Here is an 18800-nt window from a genome sequence, read left to right on the forward strand (position 1 = left end):
ATTTTGAAGAGAAATATATATATAACTGAAGTTAAAATAAGGGTAGGTCAAAGTGGTGTGAATTAGTTTATTTAATTTGTACTGTAGTCAAAGCTAGTTGAAGCGTAATATTTTTTTATTATTATAAAATCGGTTACCGACGTTTCGTCTTGGTCGGTTTTATAATAATAACAAATGTTACTTTTAATTGTCTTGGATCTTATACTACAAGTGAATAAAATCAGGGACGAAAATGAAAACTGGTTTATTTAATTTAATTACATCGTATTTGATTTGCGACACTCTGAAGTGCTGTCCAATTAGGAACTAAAAACGGTAATTAGATTATCAATTTATTCATACTAATCCTTAAAACACCCTTAACCTATTTTACTAGAGATCTGCAAAATGGTTTATTAAAAGTATTTAAATACAAAATGCAAATGGTTTTTATTTTTTTCAAATGTAAAACACAAAATAAATTTTCCTTTTCTATTTTAAATGCTAAAGGCATTTGCTCATTTTTTAAATATTTCTAGACTAATAGTGGTGTTTGCACTATATCATCAGCTGGGAAGATTGACTATGATTTGTATTTTTCTGTTTGAAGTAATTGAGATATATAGTTTTTCTATGTTTATGTTATAGATTCTTCAGCAACTAATCATTCTTCTATATGCTTCCTTATTTGCCCTTTTCGCCCGTTTTAATTGGAAAAAAGACACTGATGTCAAAATACTTTGTTTAGCGTAAAAGATCAGAGCCAAAATAGTGTTGCAAATAATTTTATTAATCTGAAATCAACATCATTTTATGTCAAAATACTTACAACCCCATTTTGTTTTTGATTTTTTACATTTTATAATAAGAGAAAGAAATGGAATGGAAATAGTTTCTTTCGTTTTGGCTTCATCTAATAAATGAAATTTTTCGAATCGTTTTCCAAGAATTTTGGATTATATGCATTTATTAGCACATCACAATAACTTGTAGTTTTCAGTTTTGCACTCTGGCGTATATCAATTTGATATTGTTTGGCGGGCTGTTTTGTTGTATTCATAAAATTTCGCAGTTCCTTTCTAAAAGTACGATAAGTGGTGATTTGACAGGTGCTGATATCAATTTGGAATTTCAAAATTACATGGACATTGACATTGAACCCGTAAAACAATATCGATCCAAAATTTTAGATTATCCATTTCCAAGGAGTTTAGATTTTTTGGGCTCTCTTCAGTTAAAGAATTTGAAGACATTCATGGAATGTCCCTTTGGCCCCCTTTCAAGCTTCTAATACCTTCAAAAGCCAATGTGAGCAACTTTCATTCTTCATTTTATATAGTTTGATTGATGATACTAGCAAGACTATTAACGGCAAAAATGTATTTTGCATTTTACAAATAGAAAATGCATTTGGAAAAGTATTTTATATAAAATACAAAATCCTTTTCTCAAAAAAGTATTTCAATGCAGGATAAAAACAGGTATTTTTTATTTTATATTTGCATTTTAAATACAAGTATTTCAAATAAATCACATCTCTGTATTTGACACATAATTCGGGGCTGACTGCATTACAACCTGTCTAAGTATTCAGCTGATCATTGCCTTGTTTTCTTTAATTCTGTATCTATATTTGAAAATTTCGGATGTTTTCCGATCGATTAACAGGGTGACTAGCGAACCTAAAAAAACTTGGAAATCATGGAATTATCGCAAATTTTTTTCTATTCAAAAAATTTTCTTTAGAATATCTTACAATTAAAAACAGTTATTTGTGTCATCTAAATTTTCATATGTGGCAGGGTTAACAAATAATGATGTAGATACATAATTTGATAGTTTTCTAAGACTATCATCGAAAAATCAGGAAAAGTATTCGCAGATCTCTCTAGATACAAATACATCCGAACTAAACAATATCGAATTGCAAATGTAAGAGAAATTAGTGATAAAACAGCGTATATGAAACGATTGAATTAAGAAGTTTACACAAAAAAGGTCAGCGAATTTCTCTGAAACTCAATAACTTTTTCCCGTCCAATTTCTAGTTTTTAACAATTTTCACACACGAAAATAACGAATGTTCTCTTTATTGCGATAATATGACTTATACTGTAACTAATTTAGTTTTGTGTTCTGTGAGAACTTGGGAATTTATAATAAGAGCGTGCACAATACTAAAATGAAAAGGCTGAAAGAGAGAATCAGAGAAAGAAGTAAAAGTGATTCGATTGTTGCGAGAATTCTGTGGCATTTGAGTTTGAGAAGGAGACCGGTTGTTTGCATTGCACCATTTAACTTTGTATTTATATCTGTTAATTTGAAAGTGAGATTTTCGATCAGATAATGCAGCGTTAATCTGTAATTCGAACAGTTTTTCCGATACATACTTTAAACCATTATTATCAGGAAGTACGAAAGGTTTCACTGTACAAAAAATGCATTAAAGGTGATTGTTGTCCTACAAACTATACAGTACAAGCTGTATATGGGACATTCTTTTACAAGCCGGATAGATTTGAACAAAAACTGATCGATATATTTACGACTTGCCTGAAATTTTTAGAGATAGGTGTTTGAGGATGTTTTTTTTTCAATATTTCGAGAAATAGAAGTGATCTAAACTTGAAGACTCATTTTTAAAAATTCATAACTGGTTATATTTGAGGTAGAAATTTCATTTTTTTTTTCATTTTAAAGTAAAAGAATAAATTTTAATAAAAAAGTTCAACAACAATTCAAATAAAATAATTCGAAGTGGTCTGTATTCTGTCGAAACTGCCAGATGCGGATCGCGATTTCGATCTTTTTGGATCTGATCAGCGCGTCGCAGGCAGCTCCGACAGAACACAGACCAACCAACCAAAAAAAATACGTAATCCTAAAATGTAGCATCGTGCTACAGATGGCGTTCACTGTGCCGTTTGTAGTATTTTCTGAAACAATTCAAATGTTTAAATCAGTTTTAAACACTTTCATAATTTAATAGGTATAACCATCGTTTTACATCAAATTTTCTGTTAAAAAAACGTATTTTTAATTGACGGACAAATTATTATTACTAATGGAAGAAAGGGATTTTTATTTAATTTTTATTATAATTCAATGTTCATGCCAAATGAATTCTTGTTGTTTAAAGGTTACTTGATCTGGTAGCGCTAATTTTTGCCGGTTAGCTTCTTGCTGTACCAAATTCGTTCCAACAATTATTAATTTGACGAATTTAGATATTTTGTAGAACTGCGAAGTTCTTTTCCTTTTTGCTTAATTTTGGGGCTTGTTTTTTATTTATAAATGTGCAGGTATTGTGTTCTTAGTTGACCTTCTGCACTAGGTATCGTCGAAACTAAGAGCTCGTTTTTCTGGTTTTTATTACAGTAAAAGTAGTTTAAGACAAAGAAGTCTATACTTTTATTATGCATGTATACGTACTGCACTGTACTGTATTATGTAGTTTCCTTGTTCAGCTTCACACGGTACCTGACCTCTTTACTTTTACTTTTTGCAGTTCATTGAATAATGAGCAGCGTGTATTAAAAACCGAAAGATGTTACCTTTGATTATTTCGCAAGCTGTGCCCGATCACAGAAGAAATTCTTCCTTTACTACATAATTTCTTATTTTATTTAGCTGACGCTTTCGCGGTAGATATCCATTATTTTACGGACTTGCTAGCCATGCTTTCGGAATGATCATATTCAGGTGATTTCTCAAGTGAAGGAATTCGTTCTAGCAGTAATTTTTGGGGATGCATACTGTATTATCAGGATGGCAGAGATCATGAGGATCGGTATTAGGGTTGCCACCCGTACTTTATTATAAAGTATTGTACTTTATTTAGGGCAATCTTACTCTATNCTTTTCTGCACCCCTGACAATGTGTATACAAAATTTCATGAAGCTCGGTGTATTAGTTAAGGCGTGAAAAGCCGACAAACAAACAAACAATGTGACATTCGCATTTAAGTATATATATTTTATTATTTAGGTGATATATTTATTATAATTTAATAAAGAGATTACGGTAATATTTATGGGAATCCAGTTTTTCTTAAATAGGCAACTAGAATCTACAACTGACTGTAGGTACATATTTAAATAGCAAAAAGCAGTTTTAATCAAAGTTATTACTCATTTTCCTAATGCGTTTTAATAACTATAATATCTAATTGTATAGGTACAACTAATTTGGTCAATTAAATCTTTCAGCATAGCAGAAAAACAAACAGTATTGTATTTATTTCTCTTACATATAGAAAATACATTGACATTTTGCAATACATGTGGTCAGTTTGTTACTCATTTATTTTTTACCAGAAACATTATTTACATACAGAATCTAATGACTATATCAACTGTTGTTTGAGAGGTCTATAATCGCTTAAAAAATTTCTGATTGAAAAGAAGAGGTTGCTTCTGTAAAACTTTTTGTTATGTGATGTTTGCTTTGTTATCAGAAAACATGAAATGACTAGGTATATCCAAGGTAAATATTCCACAAAGAGGTACACATGTGCAGTCAGATACAATTCTTTTGGCCTTTAATTAACGATTAACGATTATATAAGAATAAAACTACAGTAGAATCCGCTTATAATGACATCGAAGGGAAATGACAAACACGTCATACTAAGCGGGCGTCATACAAAGCATAGTCTTAGATAATAAACAACTTTCTATTTTGGTTAGTTATTTAGTTTAATAGAGGGAGAAAGAAAAAGGACAATGGATATCTATATACATAAAAATGATCAGATAAATGAGCAAAAATGTTATTATTAAGTCATTTACTAGAATATAAATAATGAACTTAATTGTAACAAAACTTCCTATTGGATAAGATTACTATGTCAACCATTATTCATTTATTTTGTATATTTTCCTGGGCTTTTTAGCCTGTTGTATTTCTTTTCAAATAAATAAATAAATAAATTATTAATCATTTGGGTCACTATAGCCGGATATGATTTCTTGAGAATCAGTCAATAAACGATATGTCATTTTAAACGGAGTCATTATATCCAATCTTTTCTATAGAGAATTTAATATGAAAACCAAACTTAACACTGCAATTACTTCATATTAAGCGGTTGGCCAATATAGGCGGAGTCATAATAAACGAATTCCACTGTAACTAAACGGCCTACTTACAGGATCGATGATATTATCGTGTAATCAGAATGTTTAATTGAAATTCACCTATCTTTTGACGTGTTGAGCATGTTTAAATGTCGAAATTCGATCATCAGGGGATCATATATACATTAGGATGTGGTGGTCTTTAAAATTTTGTCTTAGCCACAATAAGTTTGCGGTTCGTGCCTATTCATTTTTTAAGGTCAAAAGTTAAATTCTTACAAAATGACAATTATTATTATTATTTGACTGTACACAAGTATACCAATATTACACGAATTGTACTGCAAGTGTTTACAGTTATTCTACGTGCTTAATAAATGTTTCGTATTTCAAGTACATATCTCCTCTTCTGCAGGCAAATAACATGAATTGTAATGTTACAATGTTTGAGCTCTGGTTGTTTTTCATATCCTGAAATTTAAGTTATTTCGAATTTATTAGAATTTAACTTATTTATTAGTTAAGTGGAGAGTTTAGGTAGGTATAAATAGTTACATGTATGATTTAATTATTCATAAAATAATATACTTATATAATAAAACAAAAACTAGTACACCTTACGACACTTTTTATTGGCGATAAATTGCATTAAACAAGGAAAACTCTTTTGACTGGAGTACAATTTCAGACAAAGGTGATTTTGTTTTCTCAAAAATATAAAGATTAAGAGATCATGATGTTAACTTGGGTTTCCCTCTTTGAGGAATATGACAGTGAAAATGTATGCCCCTTCCTGAACCAAATCCGCCTCTAAATCATTGGGATAATGTTTCACGAGAAACTGAGCGTTTTATGTGGCTCAAAATATACCGCCCCTCAGAGGCTCCAACCTATACGCCCTATATTGGTAAAACAACAACGCTCAAAATACAGGTATACAAAATATTGATCTAAAAAGTATTTCAGATGTTTTGGTGACCATGCATGCGATACTTTAACCCAATTTTGTGTGAAACATGATACTGATTGCTCTAAACTAAATATTACCAAATTATGTGAATAGTTTGTATATCCAATAAGAGAATAATCATCATAAGGTCGTCAGTCCTAAGACTGGTTGGACGCGTATCTCCACTCTTTCCTATCCTGAGCTAAACTTCGCATTTCCCTAAAACTAGAACAGCCCACATACTTAACTATTTGCGAACAGTAATCTAATATAGGTCTACCTCTACCCCTCCTAACTCCTGTTTCTGCCTCTAATATATCTCTGACCAGACCTTCATGCCTGAGATAGTGTCCTACCAACCTATCTCGCCTATTTTTTATTGACTTCCATAGAGTCCTCTATTCTCCTTTTCTTTCTAATACCTCTTCATTTCTAACCTTCTCTATCCACGGTATCTTCGTCATTCGCCTATAATACCACATTTCGAACGCTTCTAAACTTTTCTTTTCTGCCGCGCCCACTATTCATGTTTCACACCCGTACAACGCCGTGCTCCAAACATACACCTTTAAAGAGAATAATAATAAGACAAAAAATATCTTTTCGAGAATAACAAACAATACTGTCGTGTCTGTGCCAAATTTCATAACCTTTATAGATGAACGGTTACAATAAGACTTGGCTCTATGTTTGCAAAAATAGTTTTTGTTTTGATCCCATAAAATCCTTCAATAAAGTATTATCTATTAGATAACTTGCTTACCTTTCAGTGTCCATCACCTTGTACGAATAATAAGTAGTAGTACTTACATTTACTAAGTAGCTGTAGTGGCTCTCATTCTTTTTTACATTGTAATTATGATTATAAAAATATTCACTTAATAATTTTGAGTGTTATTTGGAGTTGTCTACTATTTTTAGTGGGATATTTGAGTAGGGACATGATTTTCTAGAACATTATTGTGACAAGACTCTGTCGTGGCCCAGGAAGGTCAACGCATAAGTTTCTAGTTGTGGTCAATGTCTTTTTTAGAGAATGAATAGTAGTAAAAGTCTTCTACGAATTGGTGTAGTTGAAAAACTTTGCATGGTGTATCTAATTAAACCATATAAATATTGTAGAATTTGGGTTGTTTCCGAGAATTTTTTCAGAAATATTCCTCAAAACAGAAGCTTCTGAACTGGGAAAATTCCGATTGTGTTAATTTCGCTTTCATTATCATCATAAGGTCGTTAGTCCTAAGACTGGTTGAACACGCATCTCTACTCTTTCCTATCCTGAGCTAATCTTCGCATTTCCCCAAAACTAGAACAACCCACATCCTTAACTATTTGTGAACAGTAATCTAATCTAGGCCTACCTCTACCTCTCCTAACTCCCGTTTCTGCCTCAAATATGTCTGTGACTAGACCTTCATGCCTGAGAAGGTGTCCTACCAACCTATCTCGCTTATTTCTTATTGACTTCCAGATTCCTCTGTTCTCCTGGTCTTTCTAATATCTCTTTATTTCTAACCTTCTCTATCCACGTTATCCTCATCATTCGCCTGTAACGCCACATTTCGAACGCTTTTAACCTTTTCTTTTCCGCAGCGCCCACTGTCCGTGTTTCGCACTCGTACAGCGCTGCGTTCCAAACATACACACTCAACAATCTTTTTCGAATTTCTAAATTAAACTTTCGCGAGCATAGAAGTGACTACTTTTTATTGAAGGTGGCTCGACCCTGCGCTATGCTCTGCTTATATCCCTAGTACTCCTTCCGTCCTGACTTATCTGACTTCCTAGATACCTAAAATCAGCCACTTATAATTTTTCGTCTCCTTTATATTCGCTCTTTCCTTACTTTTTCTTCCTTTGCATACCTGTATTTATTTTCATACGTCAATAGACGTAAACACTGCTATATCATCTACAAGTTCAAGTATAGTTATCTTTTGGCCCTGTATATTTATCCCTATATTAATTTTTTGTGCTTTTTTAGAGTTTGTACCAAGGAAAATTTATCTTTCATTGGGAAATTTGTGGATTATTTCTAGCATTTGAAAATTAATATTTTACCGTATTACGAAAGTATATATTTTTACAAATACTGGCGTGGTAGGTTTAAGATTTTTTTTTCAAATTGCACCATAAATTGTTATTCTGTGTTGTCACTTTTATGTGGTGGGTGTTGTGTATTCATCCTTGGATTGTGCTTAGGAATATCGAGCAACTTTAAAATTCCGTTAGGGTCATGGTCCTCTCTTGTTATTCAGTACCATACAGCGAATGTCAGGCCACTTTTGTCTTTAGATACGTACTCAAAAAAAAACTGTTAATGTTTTGAAGTACATTGGTATATACAGGTCAGGTCATACGTTCACCTAACATAGAAGTCTCACATTACTTTGCGTCTTGTCTTTTTATGTCGTAGAAGCGAAAATACGTAATTTGGTGATCGTGTGAAATGTACGTATTCGTTCAATGACGTCTATCCTAAATTAAGCAAACTTCCAAAATCTTTTGAACAAAATGTCAACATCTCTCAAAAGCTTTAAGTTGCATTTACTGGAATTTATTACATTATTTATATGAAAAGGAAGGAGTTGGAGATGGCTTTAAATAAAATTGATGCGGTCGGAACTGACAGATCAGTACTGTATGAAAATAAATAAAAGTAAAACTAAAATACTGGTATGCAAGGGAAGAAAAATAGGGAAAGAGCGAATATAAAGATAGGAGACGAAAAATTAGAAAAAGTGGCCGATTTTAGGTATCTAGGAAGTCAGATAAGTCAAGACGGAAGGAGTAGTGGGCATATAAGGCAGAGAATAGCGCAGGGTCGAGTCGCCTTCAATAAAAAGAACTCACTTCTATGCTCGCGAACGGTTACTTTAGAAATCTGAAAAAGGTTGTTAAAGGTATATGTTTGGAGCACGGCGCTGTACGGGTGCGAAACATTGACAATGGTCGCGGCGGAATAGAATAGGTTAGAAGCGTTCGAAATGTTGTGTTACAGGCAAATGATGACGATACCGTGGATAAAGAAGGTTAGAAATGAAGAGGTATTAGAAAGAGTAAGAGAACAGAGGTATGAAGGGCTAGTCAGAGACATATTATAAGCAGAAACGGGAGTCAGGAGGGGTAGAGGTAAATAGTTAAGGAAATGGCTTGTTCTAGTGTTAGGGAAATGCGAAGATTAGCTCAGGATAGGAAAGAGTGGAGGTGCGTGTCCAACTGGACTTAGGACTCACGACCTTATGATGATACATTTCCGATCAACCACCAGGTACGATTTGTATTTCAAAATGGCGTCATTTTCGATCTTGGCGGCTGGACAACCGCCATAATGTCTAACGAATGTACAGCAGGCATTGTTAGTCGGGCTTGAAACATGTTGTGAATATTTCGTAAATTAACTGTGAAAGTCGAAAATTAGCGGTGACTCGGGAGACCCAGAAGCAGATTCAGGTGAAGTTGGACTGCAAAAATTGTAAAGTCGGTTGGAAAAATGTTAAACAGCTAGAACAGGACTCATAATTAGCCGCTAATTAACCGCTGGCGATGTCAACTACTGGCCATGGGATTCTAATACATATATTACCAATTGAAATTAGACGTTGGAATATCTATCATGTCACTCGATGTTTTAACGGTTATAAGGCCGTCAAGATCAGAAAATGACAAACCCTTTGGTTAGTAGTGTAAATGAGATATATCTATAACAGACAATCTCAATTTTTCTCCATGAATATTATGAAAATTGTGCAAATTTAAATTATGATAGGTGCTTGGGCTGATGGATTTAGCGTTATTTAATTACCGATATTCCATCGAAATTAAGTGATTAAAAGTTTATCATCACAAGAAGAAAACAAAACATTAAATCAAAAGATGTAACACATACAAAACAAAATTTCCTATGCTGATAGAAGATCTTTAACAAATTCATTAGAATCATCTTGTAAACCTGGTCAATCGAAATTGTCCTACAAGTGAAAAAATACGTTGCGGAAATTAAAAAAATGATTGATGATTTGATTTGAAAAAATTAATCATAATAGGAAACAGAGCTGTTTGTTGATTGTGAATTAAACGTTTAGCAGGATCATCAAATATTGTATTTGACTTTAGTATATTACTGACATTTAAATTTTATTTTGAAGAGAAATATATATATAACTGAAGTTAAAATAAGGGTAGGTCAAAGTGGTGTGAATTAGTTTATTTAATTTGTACTGTAGTCAAAGCTAGTTGAAGCGTAATATTTTTTTATTATTATAAAATCGGTTACCGACGTTTCGTCTTGGTCGGTTTTATAATAATAACAAATGTTACTTTTAATTGTCTTGGATCTTATACTACAAGTGAATAAAATCAGGGACGAAAATGAAAACTGGTTTATTTAATTTAATTACATCGTATTTGATTTGCGACACTCTGAAGTGCTGTCCAATTAGGAACTAAAAACGGTAATTAGATTATCAATTTATTCATACTAATCCTTAAAACACCCTTAACCTATTTTACTAGAGATCTGCAAAATGGTTTATTAAAAGTATTTAAATACAAAATGCAAATGGTTTTTATTTTTTTCAAATGTAAAACACAAAATAAATTTTCCTTTTCTATTTTAAATGCTAAAGGCATTTGCTCATTTTTTAAATATTTCTAGACTAATAGTGGTGTTTGCACTATATCATCAGCTGGGAAGATTGACTATGATTTGTATTTTTCTGTTTGAAGTAATTGAGATATATAGTTTTTCTATGTTTATGTTATAGATTCTTCAGCAACTAATCATTCTTCTATATGCTTCCTTATTTGCCCTTTTCGCCCGTTTTAATTGGAAAAAAGACACTGATGTCAAAATACTTTGTTTAGCGTAAAAGATCAGAGCCAAAATAGTGTTGCAAATAATTTTATTAATCTGAAATCAACATCATTTTATGTCAAAATACTTACAACCCCATTTTGTTTTTGATTTTTTACATTTTATAATAAGAGAAAGAAATGGAATGGAAATAGTTTCTTTCGTTTTGGCTTCATCTAATAAATGAAATTTTTCGAATCGTTTTCCAAGAATTTTGGATTATATGCATTTATTAGCACATCACAATAACTTGTAGTTTTCAGTTTTGCACTCTGGCGTATATCAATTTGATATTGTTTGGCGGGCTGTTTTGTTGTATTCATAAAATTTCGCAGTTCCTTTCTAAAAGTACGATAAGTGGTGATTTGACAGGTGCTGATATCAATTTGGAATTTCAAAATTACATGGACATTGACATTGAACCCGTAAAACAATATCGATCCAAAATTTTAGATTATCCATTTCCAAGGAGTTTAGATTTTTTGGGCTCTCTTCAGTTAAAGAATTTGAAGACATTCATGGAATGTCCCTTTGGCCCCCTTTCAAGCTTCTAATACCTTCAAAAGCCAATGTGAGCAACTTTCATTCTTCATTTTATATAGTTTGATTGATGATACTAGCAAGACTATTAACGGCAAAAATGTATTTTGCATTTTACAAATAGAAAATGCATTTGGAAAAGTATTTTNATTACTACTTATTTACTTTAATTTAAATAGAGACTGTAAAAGTGATGTGCAATTGTTTAACAGTGATAATTATTTGTGAAAAGTTACTAAAGGTAATGAAAAATACTTATGCTTTTAAGCAAAATGATGGAGTAAAATAAACTGTACTTTATTATGACACCCCGATTTTTTTTTTCTACTTTCAATAACCAACGTCCTTTATTTATATCAAAAAAAAGTGCCATACCGATTCGGTATGACACTTTGATGCACAATACTGTGATGTGGAAGGCAACGAAAAACCACCATATTATGATATCCCAAGAAAAACAAACCGAACTCAAACGATGGCGTCCTCTGGGGTAAAGCACTTCAGATGTAAACTAGTCTCCCATTCGGATGTCCGGGCGGGGATTACCTTGGGGGATATCATCAATAAGTGCAATAGGGGAAGGTGCAATATTTCACGAGTCGGAGCGTGGAATATTATAAAAATATAAATAGTACCCAACGTATATACGAGGGCGGTTCAATAAGTACCCGTGTTAGAAATAAAGACACCTTTTTTTTAAAATTCTTTTTCTTATCTTTCAACATAGTCCCCTTTTAGAAAGATACACTTCTTCCAACGACCCTGCCATTTTTTTACCCCTCCAAAAAATAAGATTTGTCGAACTCTCCAAAATCACTCCAGTCTCGGCGATGACTTCCTCGTTTGAGCTAAATTTATTTCTCGCTAGTCATTTCTCCATGGTAGGGAACAAGATGAAGTCAAATCGAGTGAGTATGGGGTGTGCGGCAGCAAATTCATAACGTGATTCATGCATTTTGGCGGCAACAACTCCTGTTATCGTGTTGAAAACGCACCTTCTTTTTCGTCAAATGCGTCCGTGTCTCCAATTTTTTGTCGAAGCGGTCCAATAACTCACTGTAGTATTGTCCAGTGATAGTTCTTCCTTTTCCTAAAAAATCCGTAAAATGATTTCCTCGGTAACAACGTTTGCCAGGCTTCCTGGTCGCTCCTATCAAAAACGGATCTTTGCCCACGTTTAAATTCGTTGAAGCAATATCTAACTGTGGTCGTAGATGGCGAAATGTCTCCATAAACAGTATCCAACTTTGTTTTCATCTCCTCGCATTTTTTCCCATCCAAAAACAAAAAGCGAGTTACCGAACGATACTGTTCTTTTTCCATCTTATCGAAAATAACGAAACACGTCTCAGTCGAATGGCTGCCAAATTCAAAATAACCTATCAATCAGTATGAAATTCGTTTTGGCGTGGTTTGATAGATGGCAGCACACGATGATAACATCAATTTCCCTCTGCAACGTCCTCTGTCTTCAAACACGGGTACTTATTGAACCGCCCTCGTATGTATCTATTAAGTATGGGGAAGCTATTTCTAAATAAGCTCACTCATTTTCAATTTTCGCTAATAGTAATCGCCACTTGTCTTCTCAGTTAGAAATATAAGTTATTTGTATATCTCTTCACTGCAAAACGGCCAATTTGAATAAAAAAAATACATAATTGTCAAAAGAAGAAGGGTGCAAATTTAGGCTTCACCCCGGGTGGCAGGAATTCACGTTACGCCACTGAGAGCAATTTAATTTAAAGAAGCTGTAATTTATTACTGGCTATAATATCTACATTTTTTATTGATATTGTGTGGGATTTCTAGGAATATGAGAATAGAAATCAGACTTCAGCATTAACAAAATTGATTTTTAATTAGCATAGTATGACAGACGTCTGCCTCCGACGTGTTATTGCTAATCAAATAAAACCGACCAATAAATACACTTTTTTTACAAAGTACTCACAAGTACAAATGCGAATGGGTCATTTACCTGTAACTTGTATCGACATTTACACAATAAAAATTATGTTGTAAAAAATAAGCGACTTTTTAATAGTAGTTTAAAACTACAAAGATTGTATGGCAATAATGGCGATATTTATGCACCGTTGACTGTTATTTAAGATTATTACTTTTTTATTTTACAGCTTTGTTTTAAATTGCAATTATTCTAGAGTTTATTAGCAGTATTTTGTACTTTATAAAATTAAATAAAGCATACAAAATTGTAAAATTTAATTTCTCACGCTGTCTACCCATTAGAATTTCAGAGAAATACATTAAAACTATGCATATCATTAACATTTTATACCTGGAGTAAGTCAAACGTTAATGGCTAAGAAATGATTGTTTGCGTTTTCTTTATGCAGGTATTAGCAATAAATTCGATAAATATGTGCATATTTTGTTCGCTGTAGGCAGTTTAAAATCTGCTAGAGGAGCGATATTTATATATACGCATTACCAATTTAGTTAAATAAACACTAATGGTATATCATAAAATTGCCTTATATGTGTAGTATGCAAAAATAAATATTTCAAACAATGAATTGGATTACTGTTTTTTGTTGCTTTAAAATCGATTAGTCCAATAAATACTGCTTAATGCTTTTGAGAAGTGTTACACATTGTTCAAAAGATTTTGAGAGTTCAGTAAGTTTAGGACAGTTTTCACAGAAACAGGAGATATTTTCAGGTAGACGTGGCTCAAAACATTATGCTTTTTCGTTCGTGCAACACAAAATGAAAAAAACCATCAAAGAAATGGGGTTTGTTTTTTGGAAAAACGTTTAAATACGTCGATCTTTATTTTTGACTGTGGGTTTTTTCATGGTAAATTCATGTATACAGGGTGGTTCAAAAATAAAAGACTACCAAAGCACTTATCTTTTATTATGTTTTGTATTCTGCATCGAATATTTTAACTATGTTTCATGCAGTATGTCCCATATCTAAAGTCAGCAGTTATCGGTAAATTTACGAATAATTACTTTCTAATTTGGGAAGGCGAGTAGGTTATTGAAACAAACACATTTAAATTGAGGGGTTTATTTTTTGAAATTTTTAGAAATTTATTAAACGATAAAAAAACAAATTAATTAAATAATTACTGGCCATTAACTTTCTGACAATAGACAAGTTTCGTAACATTTTAGTCAAGGTTTGTGGCTGGATTTGTTATATTCTGTTCTTCAATTCTTCAATATTTTCCAGTTGAAGTCGACTTTAGATTTCAAATAGCCCCATAGATAAAAATTTAGTAAGGTGGAGACCTAGCTGGCCATTCGATAAAGCCTCTCCTTCGGATTCATCTATTTGAGAAAATATATTGTTGAGGTAATCTTGTACTATTCTTGAATAGTGTGGGGGTGCTTCATCTTGTTGTAGCCATACAGATTCTGCTAGTACGTTTGGGTTCTCAACATTTGAGTTAATCTGGGTATATCACGTAATTTTGTAGTTGGTGTAAGTACAGTTAAAAATCGATGCAAAATTCAAAAATGTAGTAAGAAATAGATGCTTCGGTTTAAAAAAATTAAGTCAGTGGTAGTCGCTTATTTTTGAACCACCCTGTATACATCAATATACCATGAAAAAACCCGCAACCAAAAAAGAAACCCCTAAATTTTAAATTAATGTATTCGAACCCACACGTCTTTACTGTATAGCTTTCAGTTAGCTAAACTCTCTTGCATGAGAGGATTATGTAGGAAACAAAGAAAGTAATCATTGTATTGTTAGATATCTATTAACAATCAATTAATCATACAGTTTATAGGGAAAATTGAATTAAGAGATAATATTAGGTTTAGCTACAGGAAACATTATACCAATAACGGAAATGGTTGTTCGAGTAGTATTTGAAAAATAAATTATGGTGCACTTACTTTTAGAAACAAAATAGTTTATTAAGAGATTTTTGCGTTGGTGGGCTACCTGCCTTGGTGTTCACCCACTGTCACCATCAATTTCCATATAAGGAGTTTTAATTAGAGCTCTAAATTAGCAGTAAAAATCCACTAAAACCTAAATGTTAATCGGATAACAAATAACTTGGCATTTGATTAAATTTTTTTAAATCTTTAAGGGAGAAGCTTCCCCCTGTTCCTACCCTTAGCAACAAACTTTCGCTTAACATCTGTCATAAGCATATCCTCAGAAAACGCGAAATCGAAATTTATCATAATTTTTAAAGTTGAAATTAACAGATGAACAGGCACTTACATCAAACTATTAAATAATACTTCGTTTCAGCACTTCAATTTACTAATACAAGTAGTGTAACTACGTCCTAAAAGTCCAAATAGTGTAAGTTAGAAATAAAGTATAGGGTTGTTCGGAAAGTCATTTCGTTTTTTCCCGACAGAGGATTTAATTGTATTCTTTTGCACCCAACTTTACATTTAAGCCGTATAATTTTTATATGCTTTGAGAGCTCATATAGCAAGGCTTGTGTGTCAAAAATTCCAATTAATTCTACGCAGTAGTTTTTGGTTGGTGCCCTTTTAAATATGGAGAGCGATAAGCAGCATTTTCGACATATCTTACTGTTTTACTACAGAAAGGGTAAAAATGCTGTTCAAGCCAGAAAGAAATTGACTGATGTGTATGGAGAAGGTGTGTTGACAGTACGCCAGTGCCAGAACTGGTTCGCTAAATTTCGATCCGGCAATTTTGATGTCGAAGATGCACCACGTTCGGGAAGGCCGGTTGAAGCTGATAAAGACGCGATAAAGGCATTAGTTGATGTGAACCGGCGAATAACAACACGTGAGATCGGATTGAGGTTAAATTTATCAAATTCAACAGTTTATGACCACTTGAAAGGCCTGGGATTATCCTCGAAGCTCGATGTATGGGTTCCCCATGTTCTCACAGAGAGAAATCTGTGTCGCCGCATTGACGTCTGCGATTCGCTTCTCAAACGTCACGAAAATGATCCGTTTTTGAAGCGCATCATCACTGGGGACGAAAAATGGGTTGTATACAACAACGTCAAACGCAAGAGGTCATGGAGCAAAAAAGATGAACCGGCTCAAACCATTTCCAAAGCCGATATTCACCAAAAAAAGGTGATGCTGTCTGTTTGGTGGGATTTTAAAGGAATCGTTTTTTTTTAGCTTTTACCGGATAACACAACGATTAATTCGGAAGTCTACTGTCATCAGCTGGACAAACTGAATGATGCACTTCAACAGAAAAGGTCAGAACTAATCAACAGGAAAGGTGTAGTGTTTCACCAAGACAACGCGAGACCTCACACAAGTTTGGTCACTCGCCAAAAGCTTTTACAGCTTGAATGGGATACAATGCTACACCCACCATATTCTCCAGACCTGGCACCATCGGATTATTATTTGTTCCGGTCACTCCAAAATTTTATGAGCGTGGAATTATGCTACTACCAGAAAGATGGCAAAAGGTGTTGGACCAGAACGGTCAATATATAATTTAATAAAGTATTTGTTTATTATACGAAAACTGTCTTTCATTTCCACAAAAAAAAAACGAAATGACTTTCCGAACAACCCTATAGTTAAAAGATATAAAAAAACACTTCGAACTACTTCAGGTCAAAAGCTATTTTTTTATTTACAATCACCCAGCATTTCGCTCTCAGGTGGGGGGGGGCTTTTCTTAATCTTCTTTTGAAGATCAAAATTTAAAATTCTTTGTCATATACAAATACAGCAATACCTAACAAAATTACATAAAACACAGGACACATAACACATATACAGTAAAAAATTTTTTTATAAGAAACTATAAAATTTAATCCAGTCAGTATCAGTATAGCGACTTTATAAAAAGATTAGAAAGATTATTTGTTATGCATATGTCTTTAAAACTGTATTACAGTTACAGTTACCCTTGAAAAAATCCTCTTCCGAAGGCGAAACGTTGGAAGGCTGTAAATAAAAAATACATTTAGAATTTCACACCAGAATTAACATGGACTGGTTTTCTTCTTAACAAGTATTGACATTAATAATAATAGAAAGTAATTAAATGATATAATTCGGTACTTTTTTTAATAACCAGCTATACTGCTACCTTCTATATACTGTTTTGTCGTAAAAACGTTTCTGTTTATTTAAAAAGAATGTTCTAAACACTGCGTATCATTTTTGGTGTAATCTCTCATTGTTTCCTCTTTACGAACTAAGAAAACCCTAATAAATAATTATCCGTGTGGTCTTACAAGAAATTGAAAATTTAATGTTCATGGTTGGATATTATTAGCAACTAGTAATTTTTCTTCTTTAGTACAAGTGACATGTGTATAAGAGAAATAATATAATTTCTAGTTACGTATAATAAATAAAAGAAAATAATTTATATTTACTTTTTACCATAGCCCAAAGTTAGGAAGATATTTGTACTAATGGAATATATTCTGGATAAAATGGTACATTTGTTTATCCGTTGGCACCATACAAAAAAAAGATATTAGCTCCTTTTTACCAATTAAATTTTTTAAATTAAAATGTCTTATTGTTTCTTTTTTTATGACATGACGTTGACAAGTCGCATAAGTAAATAAATTTTTTAATAATGCTGCATGGAAAGTTAAATATTTTTTAAATTGTTTCAGGGTGCCAAGGTATGGATTGCACATTTGCAAAAAGTATGGGAAGGGGCAGAACTGTTGGAGGACTACACTCCATCGAAGAAAACGTTGAAAGTTCAAACAGAAGAGAACGAAATAAAAATTTTAAATCTCAAAGACGAAAACGACCTGCCCCATTTGAAAAATCCCGATATACTAATAGGAGAAAACGATCTTACGTCTCTGTCGTACTTACATGAACCTGCCGTTTTACACAATTTACAAGTTAGATTTTGCGATCAAAAGGATATTTACACATACTGTGGAATAGTTTTAGTTGCCATTAATCCCTACGATGAACTTCCCATTTACGGTAAGTCTTTTTAACCTTTGTAAAAGTAGGGTTTATGACACCCTCCGTCGAGTACTAGTCGAATATTACAATGCTGAAAAATGCCCAAAATCATGAAAACACTCACTTCGTTAGTGTTATCTTTTCCTATTGTAATCTTAAGCTAAGCATATCAGTAAAAAGAAATGTTGACATCTCCGTGAAAATTTGATAGATATATTGCTGAGTCAAACTTAGAGACGTTATGAGACGTTCATCTTTTTTTTTATAAGTTTCACAAGGAAAAAATAATGCAGTTGCAAGGGTGACTCCTCCAGGGTCAACAACGTGATCGACTGGCAACGTTACGGACTGATCGTTCCTATATATGTAAAAAAGGCAGAGATAGCATTAGTATATCTTAAAATAATTTTTCTAATTTTGAATTTGCGACTTCAGAAATTATTGTTTTATTTGTTGCTTATTAATAGTTTTTTTTATTTTTTAATTATCGTGTTTAGAATTT

General features: G+C 32.7%; 1 protein-coding gene across 1 annotated transcript in view; it reads left to right on the top strand.

Moving 5' to 3' along the window:
• LOC108736938 (unconventional myosin-Va) overlaps positions 1-18800 on the top strand; it is a 52230-nt gene that overhangs the window by 15508 nt on the left and 17922 nt on the right. The window contains exon 2 of the mRNA XM_025973312.1: positions 17989-18316. Coding sequence (XP_025829097.1) covers positions 17989-18316 — 328 coding nt within the window. The remainder of the gene's footprint in view (positions 1-17988; positions 18317-18800) is intronic.

Source organism: Agrilus planipennis, unplaced genomic scaffold, assembly GCF_000699045.2.
Source record: "Agrilus planipennis isolate EAB-ADULT unplaced genomic scaffold, Apla_2.0 scaffold141, whole genome shotgun sequence".
NCBI lineage: Eukaryota > Metazoa > Arthropoda > Insecta > Coleoptera > Buprestidae > Agrilus > Agrilus planipennis.